Consider the following 22,604-nt stretch of genomic DNA (forward strand, 5'->3'; position numbering starts at 1 on the left):
TCTCTCAGATATTGTCATGTATTCGTTGATAATACTAAGTCTGCATGCTCAATATGAATAACAAAATATGCTTGAGTAAATGTTTAATTAGCTATGGACTTACCAAAGCTTCTTAATTTGTTGCTTAGGGGTTAAAAGAACGTGCATTTAGAATGCAACGAGAAAATGATAAATTGACAAAAGCATACAGAGAAGGTAAGCAAAAAAATTTACAGCAAATAAAAAATTTAATAATATGAAGGTTTCTTTACTGTTCAACATTTTTGTTATTTTAATTTATAATTTAACTATTCTTATTGAACAGAACAAATGAGGATTGAAGCATAAGTCAAAGCTGTTGCTGCTCAAAAGGATAAATCTGAGCTTAGAATGAAGATTAAGAAGGAAAGAGAATCATCTCGTCTTGCCTTAGAAAAGGTGAGCTTTTTCTTTCCCAAACTGCCTCATGTCAAGGGAGTGAGCTTGTGATGTCCATTCCATGTAATCAATTCTATGTTTTGCATATGGAAGCAACAGTTGAAATGAATGACGACTATAGCCGGGTAATGAAAGAATTGAAGGGGCTCGGTTGTCCAAACGTCTCTTTTTATTTTCTGAGACAATTGGGATTATTCCTCAAAGATGATGACTTTGATGATCACAAAACTTCTCAGATTTCAGTCCTAAAAAATGATGAAATAGAAGAGGGGGAGATCATTATTTAGTCATTAGAGATGTGTTCTATTGACATGATTTTAACCAAAATTGTAAAGTGTCCATAACTTTAGCTGTTTGTAAAAACTTATAATAATTAGCCTCTTTTTTTTATTTTTTTTTTGTAATTTTGTGGAGGGGAAGTGAACATGGATGTCAGGGTTCTTAGAATGTGATTTGGTTATGAGCTTTGGTCTCCTACAGTTTAGTATTAAACTGCTTTGAATTCTGATGTGGTAATAAAATAAGGGGCGTTAATTTTTTAAATTTCTGTGTCTTTTTCTATATATTTGCATGCATGTTTGTATATATGAAACTGTTTTTCTATTGGGCATAAATTAAATTTTTAAATATTTTCTTAAATTTTTTTCATTCATGCTTGAGATTGATATTGACAGCTTGAAAAAAAAATTATTAAAATTATTCATTTTTAAAAGATAAAATATAAAAATTTACAATCTATAATGCATATTCTAAAAGAGTTGAGTTATTAGATTATTATTAATACAATCAAATATTTTTTCTCAACATAAATAATTAAAATATCATTCATCAAATAATCTATAATTCTATTTCGTAGCCGAGTTTTTTTTATAATAGTCATAGAATAACATATTTTTTAACTTATATTGCATGCATTAAACTTTAAAAAAAATACTAAAAATTTTTAAATTATGAAGATAAAATTTTAATTATAATATCTAAATATAATTTATTTTGATATAGAAGTCACAATTATAACGAGATGAATAAAAAATAAAGAAGAATAATTGCAATTCTATTTTAATAAATAATAATAATCTTCAAAACGATGAAAAAAAAAAAGAAAAAAAAAAGAAAAACAGAAGATAAAGAACATTCGAATGTGCGAATAATTCCGCCCCGCAACCCCTGCCCGCGCACCTGCCCCGCGCGGCCGCGCCTGCTGCTCGAGTTCGCTCCAGGTAACCCGCTCAACCCCGTCCTGCTAATCCGTCCCCACGCGCCAGGTAGCCCACTTTCCCGTGTCAAGTCGGGTCAACCGGGCAACCCGCAGAGTCAGGTCCGCGTTCAAATTTCTGACCCGTTTATCTACATGGCCATGGATTGAGTTAGGATCGACCTGTTTGAACCCGAGTCTGTTCCAAATTCGACCCGAACCCGACCCGTGACCGAAATTGACACCCCTATCATCCAAACTACTTATCACTACTAACTTTAATTAAATAAGAAAATAGGCTATTTAAATAATAAGAAAAATAATAAGTATAAAATTTTCTAAATGATTGTATTATTTTGTAAATTTAGATTGATGAATTATTTAGAATATTTTTAATAGATAAAATTGCTTTAAAGATATTATTATCTATGTAATTATGAGCTAAATTGTATATTGTATAAATTAAAATCATTGCATATTAAATCAAAGTAGCTGCCGTCCAAATACCCCTTGGTACCACTGACGTAATGCATTCTAATTAATATCCGAACGGCATTCTACATATTTGTCCTTCGTGCATATACTATAAGCACCCGCGCCCCGCTCATAGTAGCCGCACAAAGGATTGATGCAGAACACCATCCGGATACCAATCAGAATGCATAACGTCAGTGGTACCAAGGGGTGTCGCGGCCGAGGTACCGAGCGAGGGCTTACGTGACACATTCTGGTTGATCTCCAGGCAACATTCAGCATCCGCACAGAATAATTTTTCAGCTGAAGAAGGGGTAAGTTGGCAAGGGCACATATACTTCAAAGTGGTATACTTTTTTAAAAATAATCAACCACATAAAAGATTGATAGCATAACAGTTGCAATAAGATAAATTTACAAGCCTCGTCTCTTTCTATACGGATTATATGAGCTTCTAAAAGAAAACCAATTAGCACAGTTCATACCAGTGAAAAGAAAAACACAATTGGGAGAATAATAACAGAAGTTGCAAGTCAGGACAATGCAGCCGCTCCAAACAGCCACAACCAACTTATATAAAGGGATTCATTTCTTCCGAGCTACAGCAGCAGCAATTCCACCGACCACAAGTCCCACAGCAGTTGCTGCGATTCCGATACCAATTACTCCATCTGTTCCAGTTGCAAAGAAAGAACTAAGAAATGCTTCGAGTTGGGAACAAACCAATGAAAGCAGCAAAGTAAACTCATCCCTTACCTTTGGTGACTCGATCTTCCACTACCTTCTTCAGAGTAAGGGCCTGCCTCCAGTCTGGTGCGATCTACAGAAATGGCTGGATGGTCAGGAACTTACAATTTGGAAGGGTAATTTTTGATGCAATTCCGAATGGAATTAAAGCTCATATTTAAATTTAAAAAAAAAAAAGTTTGATACAAAATAGCATAAAGATAGATTGGCATAATCAAATTCACGAATATTAGTGCTTAGGAATAGTTTAATAAAGTCCAAATAGCATCAATGTAATGAAAATTTGTCTTAAATATGCTCAGATGAACATGATGCCATAGATTGAAACGAACATGTCAGAAAGAGCCTGCATATTCATCAGTTGATAGGAGTTAGGGGTGTAAACGAGTCGAGTTTTAGCACTACCGAGCTCAGCTCGTTAGTCGGACAGCGAGCTCAAGCTCAAGCTCAAGTCGATCTCAAAAGGGGAGCTCAAACTTAAACTCATCCCATTAAAATCGAGTTCAAGCCGGCTCGCGAGTCGACCGATTCAGTATCGCATTTTCCCGCTTGTGTCCATCCGCATTTTCTCGCCTGAGCAGATGTCACTTGGAACGAGCCATCAAGCGACTATTAATGAGCAGCCAAATGTATTCATTAACATATATTATTTTAATTAACATATGTAATCATTAATATATATTTTAGCAAATACAAAACATTGGACATTATGCTTACTAATTAGGCTGCCTCAAAAAGGCAACTATCCAGATTTTTTTTCTGAATAGCATACTATATCAAGACTTCGTCTGAGATTTGCTCAAGTGGTCTCCGTATTTTATGTTGGTCAAGAGTCAGCCATAGTTCCCGCATGGATTTCCTTCTCCCCACATGAGAGCTCACTCCATGAATCATAGTACCCTAAATCCTCTAGCTTCTATCTACGATAGGCCTTTATCTCTTAAGAACAATAACCAAATGCTAAATCCAATAGACCAAAACATTGTTGTTGAATTAAGCTCCCCCTAAGAAAATGAGAATAGAATCACTAAAGAGTTGAGAATCAGCAGGAAGGTGAATTTTGCCCTATCCACTCCACTATTTCTCAGCCAACTGCACCCCCTAATTTGAATAAGAACCATCAGCCAATTTCCCCAATCAATCAAGCAGCTTTATGTAAATAATGAAGCCGGTAATAGTAAATGTCTAACATAAGTGAGAAATTGTGGGCTCCGAAAATTCGGCCCCGACCTCCCCGTTGCTTTTCGAGGAGTTTTAACGGAATAAATTCCGGGTAAATTTTGGGAATGAAGATGGGTTTGTAGATAAGACACTACCCAGAGATTTAGCCCTCATTTTGAGAGGACTTTATGATCTGAGTTCTGGTTACCTATAGGCGCAAGCTCCAATAGTTAATTACTCCTCCCGGTAATGAGAGAGAACTTTCGATTAAGGCTAGTCATCAATCAGATTAAAGAGATATGAGCTATCTAGCATATAGTAGCAGCAACGGGCATTTGGAATTTGAAGAGTTAGATATTTAAAATTTGAAATTGCACCATCTTGCACTTAGAGCGGATGGTGGGGGAATGAATAATGGACCCAATCAAGATCTCATAGTTCCGTCGTCCCGAGCCATCGTGGTCCCTGGTCTACTTAGTCAGAGGAGGCATTCGACCCAACATGACAGAAGGATCCTTGTCAGCAGGCATGGGTTGCTTCGTCCAAGGGTACTTTATAAAACTGGGTTGGATGTTTGTCTAAAGAGACAAATTTGAATACACCTTAGCTAACAGAGGGCTTTGTGCCTTATTATTTCCTATTGATTCACAGCTCAAGGATTTGATGTCATTGGGTAGCATACGGTCTCTGGCCATAACCGTAATTTAATGGTTCCATTTGGCGGCAAACCACTCAGTTCAGAGGGCCCCGGTTTACCTATGGTGCCATTTGGCAACAAAATTGTTGATTATAGGATACGTGTCACATCCCCACTGACAGGAAATTGTTTGAGAATGAATCCTAATGATATTTTCGACCAGACATTAGCTCTTTGTGAGCTGAAGTTATTTTCAATTTATCCGCCCCGACAAACTATTGCAGAGGGTGGTGGATGGATTTTGCTTTAAACATTTTTATGGTTAATTTCAGTTTTAAATATTTGGAGTGTTGTAATCTTTGGAATTTCGAATGTTTGATGGATATTTTGGTAGAATTTTGGATATTTAAAATTGACACATCCGATTGAGATTTTCTGTCAACACGGCCATCATCGGGGTGACTTTAAGGTCACTTGAAAATATTTGACTTTAGTAAAAATTTAAGGATATTTTGAAATATTTGAAATTAAACCTCCAGTTGAGATCTGCATTCAACACGACCACCATTAGGGTGATTGGGGTCATTAATATTTCGTATTTTATGGAAAATTGAGAGCATTTGAAAAGGTAGGATCCCCTCCGATCTAGATAAACGTTCAACATGGTCATCATCGAGGTATTTATGGGCATTTATATTTTATTGATTGAACCTTGTCGACTCTGTCTAGCTCTCGACAGAGAATCGGGTTTCATAGGCTTTATGCTTTTGTTGGTGAGTTTTTTTTTTTTTTTGAATGCTTACTATGAATGTATAAAATAAATATCCCGGTAAACCTCGCGATCGCATGTTTATTTAATGGTTCGAGCCATGCCGACTCCTATCTACTTGCATAGAATGACTAGGCTCGAACTTGGGTTTACTTGTTGACCTGTGCAGCATTCCTATACGTCATGTATGTACCCATAACATGCTCGTCGGACCCATGCGGGTTTTGTGATTGCACTTGCCTCTTTTGTGTACCTATGTGCTACATATTACAGTGCATGTGCAGGAGACATTTTTTGACATACGACAGGTCTTCTATGGCGGCTCATAGAAGTTCATCTTTGTCATAGTTCTGTCAGCATTTTCCTGTGGGTGGTGTGATGCACGATCACTGTTAATAATCTTATCCAACTCAATGTTGAGGAGTTGGTTGAACTGAGATTCACTTACTTATAATTTAACCTAGCTTTCTCTTTCCGGAGCTCATATAGAAGTCAATGGGTAATTCCTTAATTATATCATCATCATCATTTTCTGGAGTTGGCTTAAATAAAAAATCAATCATAACCTTGGATGATTACGTCCTTACTGATGTTCTATATTTTGAAATCAACGGTCACTACCTTGAACTAACAACTGTAGCAATTGATGGCGCATCAGATCATCCCGGAGAAAAATGTGAGTCTGTGAGATATTCATTCCCAAAATAGTTTGTAGTCTTTCAGGTGATTGGAATAGTATGTGTAATTTATATTTATAATTATGAGTTTAGGCCACCAAGTTTTGTGTTAATCCTTAACAGCACATTTGTCAAATATTGATCATTAATTCTAGTGGGCCCATTGTGTTGTATGTTGACTTTCACTTGAACACATCTAGATGTATCACATTATTGCTTCCACTACATGTCAAATCTCCCTGGTAACATTAAATACATGACTGATATGAATATTATTTGTCCACATTCACAAATTGACCGTGAAGGCGTCTTTGTAATCACTGTGTTACTTGTCATGGCTGATAGAAATTTGGTGTGCCCGCTCCTGGATGGCAATTTGTGTATGTGATAAGTCTCCTACGACAGTTTGTAGGCATTTACATTTGTGGCATATCACCCTTCTTGTTTGTGATGAATCAACATCTTTGCTGATCATTTGCATGGTAGTTGATTATGGTGGTATTGTAACATCCACAATTATTGATCACCACCCATATATATATATCACTATACATATGGCAAAGTTTTCCTTATTGCCAACAGGTGTTTGTGGCTACTACATTCCTTCTTGTATTTGAATGTAGACATTATGTTGTATACATGATAGATCTCTTGTGATGGCTCATAATCATTTGTATTTATTATGCCTCGTCTGCTTCAGCTTGTGGATAGATTGTTATGTCCATATTAAGGGATTGTCACATTTATTGCATGTCGATAGTCACTAATCAGTAGCAAGTTAATGAACTCGTCTGCAAACTAATTAGTTGCAAACTAATTAACATTAACCATGAGCTAATTGGCCTTAGACATATTCCGTATAATGTCCTCCAGTATACTTTGTTAATTGACTACTATCTTCTCCATATGATTGGTGCAAATGTCACACTCTATTGTCATCGTTCTTGTGAGATTTGCAATCTCTGTTCATCCTTCTGCTTGCACTTTGTTCGAATGCTGCAAGCTAATTACTCTTTATTGTTGTTTATAATCATTCATGAGCGTTGTTATGTTGTCTATATAGGTAATAGCATTATTTGTTTGTGAATTGTGGCTTCCCCAATATCATTACTATAATATGGGCATAACATCTATCATTCATAAACTCACAGATTATTTACTGTTCATTAGCATCTACCACTTCTTGCAGGAGTTTGATACATTATCTTGCAAATCCATTCTTGAAGACAAGTTCTTTGTTGCCTTTGAGAACGCTCTGTAGCATGTATATTGGACTTGGGAATATTCATGTTGATACTTGTTCACAAATCCACCATTATGTGTATCAACTTCTTTTATTTGCAAGAGATAAATCATATTTGTTCATGTGACTGATATATGTACCGATCATCATCATCTTTATATGATTTATATGACATTCTTCTAAATGTATTTGGATGATCATGATTTTTTGGCATCTTCACTTTGATCTAGCACTGGTCAAATTAACGTTTAGTTCTTTGTCATTAGGAATTCAATTCCAAATAGTACAAGTTTATTTGCTTGTTTAAATGTTTCGGGTCACATTTGGTTTGAACCCTTCGTATTCAAGTTTAATCATTTAAATTTGCTTGCATTTTGTTCAAGTTCAAGTTAAGTTCATTGTAGTTCATTCAAGTTCGAGTTTGCAAGTCCCTGTTGTTCGTTCTTTTGAGTTTGAATATTCAATGTCAAGTCCACTGTTGTACATTTGCAGGTGCTTTGTTATTCGAATTAAGTTTGGTCCGTTACACTTTAGTTTAGGCTTAATTTCATGTGATTTGTGATAGGAAGTACTTGAATATTTCAAGTAAAACCTAACACTATTGGTAAAAAACACTTATAGAACTAGTCCGCAAAAACAGTCCACAACTCCAATGGAAAACAACAAAAACAGCAATTTTATTGGAAAATCTGAGGGAAAACACTTGAAATTCACTAGTAGAAAAAGAAAAACAACAAGATACAATTGATCCTCTATTCGAGAGGATCTATCCCTCCCAAATCTCTAGACGTCGCTAGAGCCCAAAAGAAACCTAAACCTAAGATATCCCAAATTCAGCCAAATTCAACATGCTTTAACCCTAGGAAAACAAACTATTTAATACAAACAAATCAAAAGGAAATCCCTAAACAATCCCTACATTCAAATTTCTCTTCAACTCCTGCCTCCGGTTTTCTCTAAGCCGCAACCCTCTTAACCATTCGAAGCTACTGACCTAGCCGCCCCTTCACAAAAGCTCAGGACAAATCAAAAGGAAATCCCTAAACAATCCCTTAGATTTGGCGGCCCGATCGGCCTACGCGACAGGCGGGGAGTTCCGCCTATTCTCCGACTGAGCCAGTCCAAACACCGGCTGGATCGATCCAATGGGCCGGTCTAACAGTTTGTTAAAATTCAAGTCTATATTAAGTCTCTTGCATTTCATTCAAGTCTGAGTTCATGTCCCCTGCGTTCCATTAAGAGCAGATCAGATCTCCTGTCCATTGAAAAATCCGACAACCTCCCAGAAACTAGAGGAAACTGGACCTCCCACCATGCTAGAGAAAAGCGTGTACAGTAGGTGTCGGATAACACCGCATCCGTAAATCATCAATCCCACTACACCAGAGAAAGGCGTGTATGAGTCTTCGGACACCTGTTTAAAATGCATAGTTGTATATTGGTCCTAGCCGCGCTAGAGAAAAGCGTGTACATGACCTACCTGTCTCGTCGTAAGCGTCGCATCAGGTTCCCTTCCCACCATGCTAGAGAAAAACGTGTACGGGTGATTTTCAAGTGCGTCGCTAACGCTGAAAATGGGATTTAAAATTAAGAATGTTATACCTGCACGTGGACCGGTGATGGTATCAATGAAGATGACAAAATGAACAAAATTTTCTTTTCCACATCTTTTTTTTCCTTATTTTTTGTCACTATTTCATCATTAATTCATTATATATATATATATATATATATTAAGCACTTTAATTAATGCTAATAACACAAGATAACATAATAATAAATAGTTATGATGATAGAAAAGAAAACCTATTGTTTTGATTGAGAGAATTGAGATAATTTTGTTGTTAGGATAGATGATGATTTGATGGGTTTATGTGGGCTTTAGTGTGTTATTTGGGTTTGAGGTGGAATGGGATTTATTTGTAGTGGACTTTGGACTGCTTGGAGGAGGGTTTGGGTATGTTGAAGAGGGGTCTTAGTCGGCTATGAGCAGGAAAAACCGGTTAAGCTATAAGGAAGATCTGGCCAACATAGCTTTCAACTTGGCGGCTACAGGTGAGTGGGATGTCGGTACAATTGGCTTTGGTTTGCAAGGGGACGGCAAGGGGAGTTTGGTCCTGAGCTTTTGTGAAGGGGCGGCTAGGTCAGTAGCTTCGAATGGTTAAGAGGGTTGCGGCTTAGAGAAAACCGGAGGCAGGAGTTGAAAGGCTAGGGAAGAGGAAGGAGGTTTGGATTCAGCATGGAGGAGCTATCTAGGAGGAAGAAGGTCGGGTCTAAGTGGCGGAAGTGGGTTCGACTTCAGTTAGGCATCGGGCTTAGAGATTGGAAGGAGGTGGGGCTTTGGATTGGCGGTCAGCTTTAAGAAATGAAGAGGAGATCGGGATTTGAGTGGAGATCGGCGGGTGGTGTGTTCGACTTCAATTAGGCGTCGGGCGGGGCTTAGAGATCTAAAGAAGGAGGCGGGGCTTCGGATTGGCGGTCGACTTTGAGAAACGAAGAGGAGGTCGGGATTTGAGTGGAGATCGGCGGGTGGTGTGGAAGTAGAGACGAGGTAGAGCATGTGAGATATGATGATTAGAGGTGTAGAGAAAAAGGCCGGAGGGTTGGGCTTGGATTGGAGCTTGCTTAGGCGGAAGCATCGTTGGTTTCGGTAGTTGGAGTGGGAGAGCTAGCAAGCTGTGGGAGAGGAGAAGAAACGAAAAACAGAGCCTGAGGTTCGGCTTCTGTCTCATTTTAACGAGGCGAACGAGAGAGGGAGCTATGCAGGAGAAAAGACATGACATGAGCAACACCGTTGAAAGGTATGGCACTACAGCTGCAGCGGGATTTCTTGCAGGATCCGGCACAGGTAATGATTCAACCATTTTTTTTTTATATTTCATTCTTTTTTTTTTATCTACCACAGAGATCAATAGAAATGTTGCTCTTGGCCATAATCAGACTAACACCTCCTTAAAATAATAAGTATGGATCCTCTTTTATATGGGAAGCTCGTTAGTTAGAAGAAGGGGGAGAATATAACCTTTCTGATATAGGTCAATATTTCCTAGCAAAGGCTACCTACTAATCTATGATGCACTGACACGGACATGACAACACGACACGGACACATGACACGTCAATTATTGAAAATATAGGACACGGACACGGGTTGGACACGGCATTATAGTTTTTATATTTTAAAAATATTGTATAAAAATTAAATAAGTATAATTTTAAAAATGATTTAGAAAAAAATAAGTCATTTAACTAGAATTTGTGCTTAAAATGATTAATATTAGGTTGTCGAGAGTCGGGCGTCCACCTCGTTCTCGTTTATCAGTCATCAAGAGAGGAGATGAAAATACCTTCATTGCCAAAGAGAAATGAAAATGAGAATATTCGATGAATGGGGTATTAAGTGTGGACGATTGATTTGGTGTTATGAATAGAATATAAGAAATTTAGTTTTTATATTTTTAATAAGTAAAAATTTTTAAATACAATAAATTATATTTTTAAAAAAATCATAAAATATTTAAGATACGCGTGTCGTACATAAAAGTCCAATTTGTATTTAATATTTTTTAATTGGACACATTTTTGGAGTGTCCGACACGCGTCAGAGGAGTGTCGGACACGTGTTGTGTCGGATACGTGTCGAACACTGCACACCTCTTTCAAGAGAAGTGTCAGTGCATCATAGCTACTAATTCAATTGATTAAAGTTACCTTAAAAAATGCAGAGGTAACAAACACTAATTGTTTCTCCCATAGCTACAAGATATAAAGCTAAATCATCCAACCGTCTTAATGATTAAAGCTCTAATTTTGATTAATAAAGAAATTGTTAGGAAATCCTCTAGAAACACAAAAAAAACTTCTGTCGAATCATTACTATTCAAACATCGGCTTTTTTTATAATATACAGCAGACAATTCTAAATTATCTTTTAATAAGAGAATTGTTGGCTTTTTTGGACTTGTCGCTAATACGAATGACAAGATTTGGTGCATCTTAAAAAAAAAAGTTTAATGTTTTGCAATTGGTTATTTTGATTAAGTCATACCATTGGATATGGCTAGTGTTGATCTTTCATAAATGCCAGTTGTACTAGGTCGGATGGAAGTTGAAAATGTTAATAAGGTCTAAGCTCTAGTTGATGGATCGGGACACTAATGTTATATTTAATTCAGACGCAAGGAAAGGTGGGGTTCATTTCTAATTTGAATGTTATGCAAGATTCCTCCAACACTGTACTAGATTTTGGTCTTATAGGTGCTGGCTTTATTGGCAACCTACTAAATTGGACCAATGATAGCTAATGGTGAATGTTAAATAATGGCGGGAGATAACAACTGTTTTAGTCCACTAAAAGTTTAGCAGTTAACACAACGTTGTTTTTGACCAATCTCCACTACTAAAGATCACTAGGTCATCCTTTGTTGGTCCCCAACATTCAGATATCAGAGTATGTGCACTAACCGGCAAGCCCATGATACAATCCTCCAGTATGATAAAACTATGGCAAAAATTCAAAAGGCTTAAGCAAATGTTAAAGTGGAAGAAATAAAATTATATTTGATAGCATCATTAAAGATATTAATCATCTAAAAATGTTTTTCCAAAAAAAAAAAAAATTTGGAGTATCAAAATGATAAAATAATGTTAACAAAGATATTAAAACTATGGCAAAAATAATATACTTAACAACTGCAAAACATGAAATAAGATTTTTAGATACAAAAGTTGTGATTAAATATATCCAAGAGGGGAAAGTAATATTAAGTACTTCCACTCTATAATTAAGGGGCAAAACATCATTAATAGAACATATAAAATCCAAAATCAATGGTGAAAACTAGATAAATGATACTGGTCAAATTAAGCATTTGGTTACGGACTTTTTCACTAGTTTTCATCCTAATTTTCCTAGATGTGTATAAACATCAAACCTAAACTAGAGATCATTCAAGTAATTAATGAAACGAATAATAGTTTTCAAGCCTCCATAAACAATACTAAAGAAGTCAAGCAAATTACTGTTGACCTCTGTATCGAAAAAAAAAGAAAAAAAATCGAAATAAAATCTTACCTGTCCGGCTCCTGCCATCCCACGACGTTCGCATGTCGTCGCCGCAATCAAAGTCGCATCCTCGCACGTCGTCTACACGACTCGATCGAGTCGTTAAATGGCAGAGGAAACGAAGCCGCTCGGCTCCCTTACGGACTCTCTCCTGCTCTCTCACGATCCCGCTCTCACTCACTCTCCTGATTCTCCCTCTCTCTGTTCGACCACGCCTCTTCTTCGACTCCTCAGTGGACGTTCGACTGCTCTTTCGACGACTTTCCTTTCCCTGTTGGATCAAAAGTTACGGAATTTTGATCGGAAGCACGAACAGGAGCTCCGTTGGCTGTGATCGTAACTTTTTCACTTAGCTCCTTCGGCTCCGTTCATGGCAGTTCGGCTTTGCTCCTTCGACGAATTTCCCTTCCCGTTCAGCCGAAAGTTACGACATTTAGATCCCACTGACATAAAGGAGGGAAATGTTTGAACAAATTAGAACTAAACTTCCTGGTGTTCCAAAGTCTCTTCTTAGTTATATACTCGAGAAGAAAACAGTTCTGATGTCTACAAATATCGAAAATGACGGTCTACTACACCAAAGACCCTGAAGGGAGTTCTCCCCAAATCAGCAGCCTTTGACTCCCGAATCCAGAAAATCCTTCCCCGGTGAATGAGAAAGGGGGAGTCAACATCAAAATCCAACGCCACCGGATCTGCAACACTTATGACCTTAATGCCAATGCACAGGGTAAAAACTTGGTGATCAAGCTATATCTTTCAAAAGCTTATGACAAGATCGAATGGAAATTGTTTTATAATACTTTAATCAGGTATGGCCTTTTTGTGAAAAGCTTTCCCTGATAACAGCTTGCATTGGAAAGCCTGCCTTTTGTCTTAATTGATGGAGTATTGGTTTATTTAAATCCTCAAGAAGCCTTATGCAAGGTAACCTGCCATCCATTGGCTTTTTTCTCATTGTTGTTGACTATAATTGAGAAGGCATCTCTCAATTATTTATGAAATCACAATCTATGCATTTCAAAAGCAACAGTCCCATGCCAATTAGTCATCTGTGTTTTGTAAATGAAATAGTTATCTTTATCAATGATAATATCGTTAAAGTTAAAAATCTCCTAAATTTCATTAAAGATTGTGATAATGTCAGTAGAGTTTTATTATTAGAAAAAAATTACTTTACTCCAATACATATTTTTTAATAGTAGACTTCAACTAACTTTTAGAGACAAAATGCAAAACGAGTGTATACATGAAAAGGTTGGAGTAGGGTGACAAATAAGATTATAGAAAGTTGCCTTGGATGGTTTGGTCACATAAAACGTCGATCTTCTGATAACTCAGATAAGAAAGTAAAAATATTTTAGATTTGGCCTATGTTCAGAAAGGTAGAGATGGACCTAAAAAAATTTGGTTATAAAGTATTAGAAACAATCTTTTTTTATTAGATTTAAATGAAAATTTTGAATTTTAATAGAGCACAATGGAGAAAAAATATTCATTAGACGACCCCATGTAGTGGGATAAAGACTTGACGTTGTTTTTGTTGTAAAGTACTTGAAGGAACCTGCTCTTAAGAGTAAGAAATGAATTTTCCATTTTGATGATTTGTTAAATAATATCTAAGATAAGCTCTCAATATAGGGATTTAAAATTATATCCCTTGGTTAGTAGGTCGACCTTATTAAAGTATATTATTCCTATTTATATTCTTCACACCACGAATCCTCCTTATGCTGTGACTAATAGAATTGAAAAGTTTTTTTAACAAATTTCTTTGGAGTAGTTCTAGTGATCATAAGAAAATACAAGGATTTTCATGGAAGGAAAAATGCTTTCCTTTAATGGGCATGATTAAAAGGTAGTGTGAGGGTTATAAAATTGAAAGAATGGATCCAAGCTTCCTTTATTAAGCTTTGGTGGAACTTCAAAACAAAATGAAAGTCAATAGGTTAACTTTATGAACATACTGTGATGGGATCCACCCTTTCTTGGCCGCTTACAAAATGAGGGATTTCCCTTTTTGGAAGATATTTTGCAATATCAGAGAAGTGGTTGAGAAATTCATAGCTTGCGGCATATATTACAGAAATGTTTTCTTCTAGCAAGATATTTGGGTTAAAGTAGTCTCTAGGATCTCATCTGAATAACTCTCATGATATTTCTAATAAAGTCAATCAATTTTTTTAATGAGAAAGGATGAATTTTGTAAAATAGTGCATATTTACTACCTCAACATAGAGCCCAACAAACCACTTACATCACCATTACATCTACAGATAAAGATATCATCAAATTTAGAGAATCAAGTAATGTTGAATTCTTAAGCTATCTAGAGTACTTTAGGAGGGAAAAACAAGTTTTTATATTTAAATTTTTGTGGCATAAGGGAATCCCCTTGGCTATATCTATTTTTTATTGAGGATTTGAAGGGATTAATTCAAATGGATGATTCAAAACATGAGCTTTTAAATTGCTTCTATATGACTGATGTCAAGCAAATATTATTACATTATGTTTTATAAATGATTCTATCGTGTTTGAAAGTTAGAATTAGTATTCTAAAATTTTTCAAATTCATATACACAATCTAGGCTCTTTTGCTTATTTGCTTTGTGTAGAATCATTTAAAGACGGCTCTTCCTAAAGGGCACCTTGTAATCCTTTATTCCAATTTACATTTTTTTGGTTCATTGGGTTGGAAAGGAATTATTCAAAATATAGAGGCTCAAGCTTAGTACTTCTAGAATTATAATTAACATATATGAACATATCAAATTGCACTAATCTATCAATCTTGTTTCTGAGAAAACTTAAAAAGGGAAAGATCTGAGTTGCCATTATTTTGGTATCATAAAACTTGCATTGGAGGGTAAGAAGGTGAGACAAGTGAAATGCCCAAACCTCTTATGCTATTAAACTCAATGTTGATGATAGTGCCAAGGGGAGTTCAGGCCCTATTGCTAGTGTTGGGGTCTTTTAAGATAGTAATGGTGAGCTTATTATGGCTTTTGTTATTCCTTTGGACATTCAAAATGACTTTAGAGCTGAGTTACTCTTATACTTGAAATTTGACATGAGAAAGTATTTAATCAACTTCTAATTCAGATGTATGTCTTAACCTCATTCATATTATACTCTCTAACAAAATAACTAACCTTGGCAGCTTATGCTTGATTAGAAGAGCAAGAAACATATTACAAAGTTGAAATTTTAGGCTAAGTCACAACCATCGAAGATTGAATGGTTATGCTGATAAGCTTCCAAATAAAGGGGCTAATTTGAATACCAAAATTACATTTCTCCCTCATTAAATAGCAACCAAACTGAGATCCCTATTCAGGATGGATGTATGGGTTTCCTTCCTTTAGAAACTCTAAAGAGCTTCATCACCTATAATGGATTGGCTCTTCATAATTACTTCATTCCAACTTACCCCCTTTCTCTTATCTTAAGCATATTAATTTTGGTGGAAAATGAGACCCCGGTAGCATAGTTTCAACTGCTCACCCTTGCTTTTGGTTTTGGTCCCGGATATGAATTTGTTTTTTATTACCTAGTTAATTCCTTTTACATTTCTTGGCTTATTAATAAAAAAGAAAAATATATGAACTTTCACAAGGCATACTTAGAGGCATTGAATCAACAAATTCGGAGCATTTCTTGGCTTATTAATAAGCCTTTGCCTATTGTTGGGCTTTATTTCAATTAACATATGTGGTTTTCAAACAATAGAATTTTGGTGAGGGGTTTTGAAAAGAGGGAACAATTGCATCTAGTTGTTACTTTGGATAAGCTTTGGTAGCCTTTCACACCACTGTATTAATATCTCAAACTTTGTCAATACACCATATGTTTTGGGGGTTGATGGTATACTTAATATGGTAATGGATTGGTCGCTGTGGGATCTAGAATGGCTACAAATATGATTTTTTTGTCATTTTTTGTAGTTTTAAGCAGGTGTTATTTTTATAGCAGTTTTTTCAAGAAATTATGAGGTGGGAAGATATAACCATGTGGAAATTAGAAATGAATTTCTGATTAGTTGAAAGTATATTTATAGCCTCGTGAATTTTAATTTGTTCCAAGTTTCAAATATTTTACAGCCTAAAATCATAAACACTGGGAGGATCACTCAATATACCCTTTTATATCTACAAGCCCATCTTGGTTCTATTCAGGTGGTCTACAATATTTGAAGTATCTTAAAGATCCTATCATAAAACACTAGGGGCATGGCAAGTGGGACTTCAACTCGTTAATTCTCAGATTTTTCCTTGTAATTTTCTTACCGACTTTTATAGCAGTCATTTATAACTGCATTTTTCCTTTTTTTTTGTAAATGCGTGTGGTTTGTTCTCTTAGGTCAGGGTATGTAGACAGTTGAAAAAAGCCGGGAATCATTGCACTCAATTCAAACTATTTCAGGAAAAAAGATCATCAAAGGATCACTAACATTAATTTCTATTTTTATTCCAATAAAAATATAATATGATTGTTTTCTTATTTGAAAGATTTCAAATTCTTTTTTGGAATTCCTCTTCATGGCTTTCCTTGATTGAGAGATAACCTCAATGAAGACTTTAATATTAAGAGGATCCATCCGGATGACTTTCCATAATGTTTGTAAATTCTATTCTATAAATCACGGAGCATGTAAGGATTAAAATAATGCTAGAATATAAGCATTATAAGCAGTTTCCTTCCTCCTATTGTGGGAGATAGCCTACCTCTCTCCTCTTTCTTTTCCTTTCTTGCTTGCTCACCCATATTCTCTCTCCCCATTCTTGATCCTCTCATAGACCGATTTATTTTCTCTCTTTATCAAAAGACCAATCAAGAATAAAAAATTCCACACATGCACCAACAGAGTGTCTTTAAAATCATGAAAAATCATCTATTCGCTTGATGAAAAAATCCACGAGAAACCATAAAAGGAAATAATATTCAACAGTAGAAACATGTGCATGTGAATAATTGCTTTTTCATGATTTTATCATTAAAAATCTGAGAATTTGCTTTTATCCGGAAAAAGGAACAATGAAAGATATATTTTACCACAGAATCACCATGTAGAACAGCTTAAACAGAGAAATAGTGTGACATGAAACATTACGGAGAACTTGGAGGAACAAAAAATTACTGCAACCCAAAAATAATCCATATCTAAATAAAACTAAGTCTTAAAATACTAAAAATTAAAAAAATGATATGAAATAATAAATGATAGTCAAATGAGAGTTAATGTATGCATATAAAATAACAGTTTTTTTTTTAGATGCTTCAGAGATAAAATAAGGACTTGGACAAGATTATATACTATGGCACTTTGCATATAGACTCATTTACATTTTAAGTGACTTAATCAATGCGGGTTAATGTACTAATATATTTTGATAGCATAATGGTTTCAAAGCATCAAAAAACATCATAGGATGCAACAAGCATCATCAATCCACATCTAACCATTATACAGAAAGCAAAGCATCAATTTTCTATATAAGAACATAACAGTGTAAGGGCGTACCTCCAAACAACGCTCCAAAAGCTGTCTACTCCTAGCATAATCTCCATTTCTATAATGTCCAACAGCTAAAAGATACAATTTCTCTCTTGTCTGTAGAGGGCTGGAAGAACTATCCAAAGAAGCTGTGATATAGCAATATTGTTAATCATAATTGGTAATCAAAAGATTATAACAGTAACCAACAACACCATATATAGAAAGTAAGCGAAGAGTTAGCCATAAATTTACAGATTAGAAATTAGTAATTGCATTATGACCTTCAAGCATGGCTATCCCGCGATTCACATCTTCGGTTTGCCTAGAATGAACAAGAGCCCAAGACAATCTCATAAGACTTTCATTCTTATTCTCAGCATTTCTTGCATTAGCAACCTCCTTCTCACAACCCTGCACAAAACAGTCCAGAAGAATGCGAAAAGAGTTGTGCATGACAGTAGCTAGAAGACATTCAGAAATAAAGATGCTGCTTGTATCTCAAGAAAATTTTAATATTTGAAATGCGATGCTCAATTATAATTCTTAATGCTCTTCTGCTATCACCCAAATTCATCATAAAAGAAAATCAATTTTAATAAATGATGTTTGAATCAATGTCTTATACATTATTTTTATGTCAAGACAAATAGAATTCCACAATTACCGATGGCATGCAGCATGAATATTAAGCCAAAAAATCGAGAGATAATACCAAAACTGTAAAAGTTATCTAGAGATTTAGCTTTGAACTCCCTGCATTTCATCATAGACGGCTGAGAACTAGAAACAGAACTGCAAAAATATACGGCTTATAGAAACAAATGAATTGCAAAAAAAACATGAAATTACACACATCTATGCTCAATACTCAAATATAAAAACAGGTAAAACTATTAATAGGTAGAAATTGACTTCAATGCATTTGACTGGTAAAAACACCCTAACAAAACTGAAGACCCAGCAGAGCTTCCATATATTAAAGCTAATTAAAGGAATTAATAATTTTTGTGTAGAGAAGTTAAATAGGCAAATTAGAACACCTGAAAATAAAGAAAAATTATCAAAAAGAACCCCTAACTGTTTGTGTGGCCCATTTTAATTCCAGACTATATAAAATACCTAATTTAGTCCCCGGTCTCTTTAAACAAGGACCAAAATAGCCTTGCCATCTAAACAAATGAAAATTGAAGTTAATTGTGTTAAAAAATAAGGGTAGTTTGGTTATATGCAAATTTTCCTAGAATTATTTTGTAAATCCAATTTTCTACTTCTCATATTTTCACACATATAGCAGCTAACTTTGTGAAGTAAGTTTTCAAATCTTTACATAGTGGTTTTATATTATACTAGAAATATTCTTATAAGATGAAATATTAAAATAGGTATTTTTATTTAAAATAATCAAATTTAATCTTTTATATGATCAATTTATTTATGTTTATTTATTTCAAACAAGTTAAATAATAAAAAACCAAATGAAAATAAAAAATGTCAAATATTAACAAACATGAATAATAAAAAATATCAAAATTGTTTGCATAAACTTAGTTGGAAAACTAAAAATTACTATAATAAAATTTCAAATCAGCTCGAGTCACATTAATTATACTCATACTCAAGATTGTGAAAATCAGATTAAAGAAAAAATCGGAAGGAAGAGAGTTTCAAGGTTCAATGGTTCGATCGGGATTGAACCAGATGATGTAATAAATATTAAAATTATTTAAATAATATCTAAATGACAATAATTATATAATAATCATGCGATAATGTAAATTTGTAACTAAAAGTAAATAAAATTCATACAAAATAAAATATTCCATAATTTTAAATTTAAACACATTTAATCATTAAATTTAATTCACATGTAATATAAATTTAGTTCACATAAAAATTTAAAAATTTAATATAAATCATTACAACAACAACAACAACAAGCCTTTGTCCCACTATGTGGGGGCAGTTACATAAATAATTTTTCGCCATTGTGTCCGGTTAAAAGTCAAAGTCTCATTTAAATCTAATAAAGAAAAATCATTTATAATATTTTCTAACCAAGTCTATTTAGGTCTACCTGTACCTTTCTTAACATAAGTCAAATATAATACCTCAACTTTTCTAACTTGGTCATTGGAAGGCCTCCGTTTAATGTGACCAAACCATCTAAGGCGACTCTCTCTAATATTATCTTCCACCGGAGCTACTCCAACTTTTTCATGTATATGTTCATTTCGTATCATATCTCTAAGGGTCAAATCACTCATCCACCTAAGCATCCTCATCTCTGCAACACTTAACTTAGTATTAGGCTTCTCTTTTAAAGGCCAACATTCGGCACCATAAAGCATTGCAGGTCTCACCACCATCATATAGAATTTTTTCTTAAGTTTGAGGGAACTTTTCTATCGCACAATAAGCCCAATGCATTCCTCCACTTCAACCATCCAACTTGAATTATGCTGATAATATCCCCATCAATTTCACCATCACTCTGAAATATAGATCTAAGATATCTAAAACGTGTACTCTTATTAATGACTTGATCGTCCAAAGTCACAATCCCCTCACTAGGTTATTGCTACTAAAATCACACTTCATATATTCATTTTAGATCTACTCAAGTGAAAACCTCTAGACTCTAAAGTTGACCTCCATAATTCAAGTTTCCCTTCAAATCTCTCTCTAATCTTATCAACAAGAAGAATATCATCAGCAAAAAGCATATACCAAGGTACATCCTCTTGCAAATGTCTAGTGAGAACATCCAAATTTAATATCAACACTGTCGTTGCCAGGTCTCAAGTCCTGGATGGATGAGAAAAATGGAGGGTTGCATTAGGTAGTCGACAGGTAGCGTAAAACTTGTCGAATAATCATGACATGAATACTTTAAAAAATTAATATAAATCATTGTTGATTTATATGTTATATTTAGATAAAATTTACACATACATATTGTATATTAAATTCACATCATTAAATTACATCTAATAAATTCATGTTAGATCATTTATAATTTAAAATAGATAAAAATTAGTTTTTTATATTGTCTAAATAAATAAATAAGATAAAAAACTAAATATTATTAGTCATAAAATAAATATTCTTCACATTATAAAAAACTAATTAAAAATATATTATGTATGTGTTGTGAACTTGAGAACTTCATCATAGTTATTTAGTTCCACATCACTTGAAAATTTCGTTATAGTATTATCTAGATAGCTATTTTTGTTTACATGAGTTAATAAGTCACATGGGATGGTAAGGTAATATGAAACAAATAAGTTAAGTTCAATGGAAATAAGGAAAGTTGAAGGAAGGCTAGAAAACCCTGTGCATGCAATATTCCCAAAAGTTTTGCTTATATATGTTTTGGCTAATAGCTAAAACCAAGGCATAGAAAACCTGTAAAATCCAGATTCACAGCATGGTGAAAAGACATGCGTCAACCAAATAATAACGCGATCTAAAGCCGATTGAACAGCTATAAAGCCACACATCGAAAGATGGATTCGAAATTGAAAAAAGTCTGCTGCATCGGACATAGCAGAACTGGTGATTATAGGATGCCCTAATCTACCAATTTCCATGGCCCAAAACCGTGGCCGCAACCAATCAAAATCAGTGTGCAAAAAATGGCGTATACAACTAGGAAGGCCTGGTTTGGAGAAGGGAAGAGGGAAGGTTGTTACCGCAATAATATCACGATCGCACCACGGGATGTTATCGCTACCGCTGAAGAAAGAACTAACAGAATCGAAAAAACTCATGATCTTGGCATCCATGGCCGTTCCTTCGTCTTCTCTCTCCACGAGAAGATAGGTTTTTTTATTTCTTGTTTCCCTCTGAGAGTATAGCGAGCCTGCCGAGACAACCGGAGAACTTGATCGGTAAGAAATAAATACTTACTAGGTTTAAATGGTTTGGAAGGCATTGCCTCTACACGGAGAAAAGGTCAAAGGATCGGCATAGGATTGAAAACGAGTTGAGCCCGGCTAGATGAAAAATTATTCTGTGCTCATTAGCTCATAGAGTTTGGTTCACAAATTATTTATCGAGTTGAGCTCGAGCCGACTCATAATTCTACTTGACTCACTTACACCCTATAATACCCACTAAGCATGTGTGCAATTGCACCTGATCTCACCCGATCAGGTAAGAATAATGTAATAAAATTTCTGCACATCTTTCTCTTGTATGTATAAATGAGTGTTTTGTATGCATGAGAATGTCTAAAATTATTCTAGAGTGGGTTCCAAGAGTCTATGTGCATGAATAGGAAATATGGAGTTTTTCCCTTGGAGCATCGCAGTGCTCGATTTGGTGATGTTGCATTGGTGAGCTCTCTATCTTTTTGGATTTTATGATGAATGTTGTGGCACTAGTTTTTTGTTTTTTTTTAAATGCATAAAGCAATTGCATTAAAAAAGAACGAAGCTAATACAAGCTAATAGCATCACACTCCTCCTTTAATAATAGAAAAAAAGGAGGAATGTGATCCATACTAAGATAAACCCAAGAAAAATTACCATTATGAGCATAGTTAGCACTCATATCTGCTAACTTATTGCTCTCTACAAACATGTTTGAAAATAACAAAATTAAAATTTTTAATAAAGGAAGATAACCTTACATCAATCTTCGGTTTTTTTATTATTGTTGATATTGCTTTGAATACTTTTAATCACATTTTCATTGTCTCCTTCAATGATAATC

The 22,604-nt window shown here is 34.9% G+C and overlaps 1 protein-coding gene across 1 annotated transcript; it reads right to left on the reverse strand.

Annotated features, from left to right (window-relative positions):
• Window positions 1-2,419: 2,419 nt before the first annotated feature.
• LOC110092610 (mitochondrial fission 1 protein A) lies at window positions 2,420-21,792 on the reverse strand. Its single transcript, XM_020817246.2, has 5 exons — window positions 21,581-21,792; window positions 18,167-18,296; window positions 17,910-18,031; window positions 2,843-2,906; window positions 2,420-2,757 (listed from the first exon to the last, which is right to left on the reverse strand). The coding sequence occupies exons 1-5, from the start codon at window positions 21,671-21,673 to the stop codon at window positions 2,672-2,674; spliced, it is 495 nt and encodes a 164-aa protein (XP_020672905.1). The 5' UTR covers window positions 21,674-21,792; the 3' UTR covers window positions 2,420-2,671.
• Between the last annotated feature and the right edge of the window lie 812 nt (window positions 21,793-22,604).

This window comes from Dendrobium catenatum, unplaced genomic scaffold, assembly GCF_001605985.2.
Source record: "Dendrobium catenatum unplaced genomic scaffold, ASM160598v2 fragScaff_scaffold_716, whole genome shotgun sequence".
NCBI lineage: Eukaryota > Viridiplantae > Streptophyta > Magnoliopsida > Asparagales > Orchidaceae > Dendrobium > Dendrobium catenatum.

What these genes read in the sequence shown, in the direction of transcription:
- LOC110092610 (XM_020817246.2), bottom strand. Translation starts at nt 21,673, where the DNA reads ATGGATGCCAAGATCATGAGTTTTTTCGATTCTGTTAGTTCTTTCTTC. An exon ending in CGGGATAGCCATGCTTGAAG is followed by an intron (nt 18,032 to 18,166) that starts GTCATAATGCAA and finishes GCTATATCACAG; the next exon opens with CTTCTTTGGATAGTTCTTCC. An exon ending in TTTTGGAGCGTTGTTTGGAG is followed by an intron (nt 2,907 to 17,909) that starts GTACGCCCTTAC and finishes CCATTTCTGTAG; the next exon opens with ATCGCACCAGACTGGAGGCA.